Here is a 3438-nt window from a genome sequence, read left to right as displayed (position 1 = left end):
CAACTCCTGGGCTCAAGCGAGTCTCCTGCCTCCACCTCCCAAGTAGCTGGGACCACAGGCGCCCGCCACAACGCCCGGCTATTTCTTGGTTGCAGCCGTCATTGTTATTTTGGCGGGTCCGGGCTGGGGATTCGAACTCGCCACCCTAGGTGTACGTGGCTGGCGCCTTAGCCGGTTGAGCTATAGGCACCGAGCCGAATATAAATGTCTTAACACAATAACTAAGAAAATGCCATGAAGGCTGTTAACCAGTTTGATGAAAATATTTCAAATTGTATATAAAACCAGCACATTGTACCCCATGACTGAATTAATGTACACAGCATAGACTTAATAAAAAAAAAATGGAAAAAAAAGTTAACTCTCAAGCAATGGGAATATTTATCCATAATCTACCAATCTCCACAAGTGTTGGATAAAGAGATTACTACATGTATTTTATTTTACATATAAGCCTTACTAATAGGGTTCTTAAGAGGATAAAAGGATATATTGCATGTGAAGCATATGTACTATAATGCCTGGTGCACAGTAAACTGTTCAATAAATGTTCGCTATTATTAAAATAATGATTTTAGTTTACATTTTAAGCAGTAGGTATATATACAGGCAAAAATTAAGTAGGAGTATATTATAAAAGGAACATTCACCTCTGACACTGACAGGCCAATTCTCAAAAGTTCTTCAGCTAACTCCAGAAGTGCTCCAGCAAACACCAGAACGAAGTTGGTGCCATCTCCCACCTCCTGCTCTTGCATGTGAGAGGCCATTACAATCATCTTTGCGGCAGGATGCTGCACCTGTTAGAAGAGGTACCATCGAGATAAACACCTGGCTCTTAATGCAACACAAAAGCATTAATTCCCACTTCTACATTAACAGATTCCGATTTCCCTGTGGGCTACATAACTGCCATTTTTAAAGTTATTTTTAAACTTTTATTTCTAATTATTATGGGCCTAATAGTTCTATTATCTTTATAGGGTACATGTGATATTTTGATATAGACACACAATGTGAAATCAAATCATTTATCATTTCTTTGTGTTAGGAATATTTTAATTCCACTTTTTTAGTTATTTTAAAGTATACCCTAACTTACTGTTGACTGAAGTCACTTTGCTGTGCCATCAAATATTATTCATTCTATCTAAGCACCGTTTTGTACCCATTAACCATCCCCACTTTACCCCCCCCCCCGTAACCATCTTTCTATTTTCTGTCTCCCTGAGATCAACTATTTTTTACATTAACTCCCATTTGATCACACTGCTATAGGTGTACACTACTTAGGGTGTGTTCATAAGAAAAAAGCCAAGTCCCTACAGGCCTATCAGCATAAATGCATCACTATAAATAAAACCTCAAAGTGCAACTTCTTTTGATGCTCAAACATGCAGCACATACAGTTCCATATGTAAGGTTCAGCATATCATTATTATGTTCACAAAATTAAAAAACAAAAAAACAATTCTAACCACAAAACCTAGACATTTTTTAAAAGTCTACAGGAGAACTAAAATAGACATCACTTAACTTGATCAGAAGTCTCAGTATCGATTTTACAGTATTGTTGTAACGGCCTATCATTTGTAAGTTTTAAGAAAGCAGAAGTGTAAAATTTTTGTTAAAGTACATAAAAAAAAATTTTTTTTTTTTTTTTTTTTCCAGACAGAGCCTCAAGCTGTCCCCCAGGGTAGAGTGCCGTGGCATCACAGCTCACAGCAACCTCCAACGCCTGGGCTCAAGCGAGTCTCCTGCCTCCGCCTCCCAAGGAGCTGGGACTACAGGCGCCTGCCACAGTACCCGGCTATTTTTTGGTTGCAGTCATCGTTAGTTTGGTGGGCCCCAGCTGGATTCAAACCCGCCAGTTCAGGTGTATGTGGCTGGCACCTTAGTCGCTTGAGCCACAGGCCTGGAGCCTAAAGTACATAAATTTTATGTTGATTTTATTTTTTGGATTTAAAATTTTAGATACTTGTATAGAAACAGGCCAACAAATAACAAGTGACAGCAGTGAGAAAACTACATCAGCACTATGACTTTATTATTTTTTTGAGATAGAGTTTCATTATGTCACCCTGGGTAGACGGCTGTGGTGTCACAGGTCACAGCAACCTCAAACTCTTGGGCTTAAGTGATTCTCTTGCCTCAGCCTCCCGAGTAGCTGGGACTACAGGTGCCCACAACACCCAGCTATTTTTTTGTTGTAGTTGTCATTGTTGTTTAGCAGGCCCAGGCCGGGCTTGAACCCACCACCTTCAGCGTAGATGGCTGGTGCCCTTACTCACTGAGCTACAGGCACTGAACCTGTTCAACAAGTTCTTAAAGAATATATTGTTATCTGGGCAACCAGACTATTTATTTACAGTTTCATTTAAAATACAAGATTAATACGCTCCAGTTCTTTTAAGCATTAGCTTCAGAAAAATTTCCTGAAGTTGAACAAATCATTCTTTAATCACAAGACCACTAGACAAAGAATGGCTCTCCTCCATGTGTATCCACGGTATCTGTTCTATAGATTCTGCAACATCAAAAGTACAACAGAACAAAGTAAAAATCCCATCAACTGATTCTTCTTTTCAGAAAGCCAAAGTTTGATATTTTAAAAACACATTGTTTTATGTACCATGTTTGTGCATTATGGAATAATTCATTTCACTGTCTCTCTGTGGAATAAGACTATTGTAATCAATTTGATATGATTATTAGCAAATATACTTTTATCACAACCAAACCCTTTAAAAATAAGTAACTTAATTTGAACAGCTAAAATGTTCTATCTAAAGAAGACTCTTTAATCTGTATAATAAATTTTCAAGTTGGAAAGAATACCCCATACTATCCAACCTAAAATATTTCTTTTATGTTAAAATATACATAACTCTGACATCAAAACAAGTGGCTCTTGTTAAAGAAGTAACTTACTTCTAGTTCTCTTAAAATAGTTGCTGCGTCATTTGTCACAAACAACTTCTCCAGGTGGTTGATAACCATTTTGTTCATTCCTCAAAAATAATAGTTAAAAAAGAAAAAAAATCCATCATTAAATTCTTTCCCAAACACCCCAAAAAATCTAGCAAAGCAATATAAATTTGTGTTACTTAATAGAGCTTTCTAAGAACTCAACATACACCATCTATTCCAGCCTATCTCAGAGCCTATGAGCATTCCCTGATGACTTGCCCATCTCATTTCTTCTAATTTCCTACAATGACTATTACAGAGGATGCCAAACCTCACATTTTTTTTTGCCAAATTCTATCTTCTGTTTGCAATACATGTGTCATGCAACAAGTGCTCAATAAACATAATTATGTTAACATGTAAAAAGACTGAAATAATCTACCTAACAGTATATTTTTAAGTTCACTCCATAAATGTGTATCAATCTTTTTTTTTTTTTTTGAGACAGAGCCTCAAGCTGTCCCCCTG

General features: G+C 37.1%; 1 protein-coding gene across 2 annotated transcripts in view; it reads right to left on the bottom strand.

The window, feature by feature from the left end:
* Window positions 1-3286, bottom strand: part of CCT8 (chaperonin containing TCP1 subunit 8) — a 15058-nt gene extending 11772 nt beyond the window's left edge. Inside the window, exons 1-2 of one of the 2 annotated variants that reach the window (XM_023517426.1) lie at window positions 2932-3286; window positions 651-800 (exon numbers count right to left, since the gene is read on the bottom strand). In XM_023517426.1, coding sequence (XP_023373194.1) covers window positions 651-800; window positions 2932-3009 — 228 coding nt within the window. In that variant the 5' untranslated portion in view covers window positions 3010-3286. The remainder of the gene's footprint in view (window positions 1-650; window positions 801-2931) is intronic. The other variant, XM_023517427.1, reaches the window with a different exon arrangement.
* Between the last annotated feature and the right edge of the window lie 152 nt (window positions 3287-3438).

The sequence above is a fragment of the Otolemur garnettii genome, unplaced genomic scaffold (genome assembly GCF_000181295.1).
Source record: "Otolemur garnettii isolate 467f Iridium unplaced genomic scaffold, OtoGar3 scaffold00111, whole genome shotgun sequence".
Taxonomy (NCBI): domain Eukaryota; kingdom Metazoa; phylum Chordata; class Mammalia; order Primates; family Galagidae; genus Otolemur; species Otolemur garnettii.
This window is presented reverse-complemented; position numbering and strand designations above follow the sequence as displayed.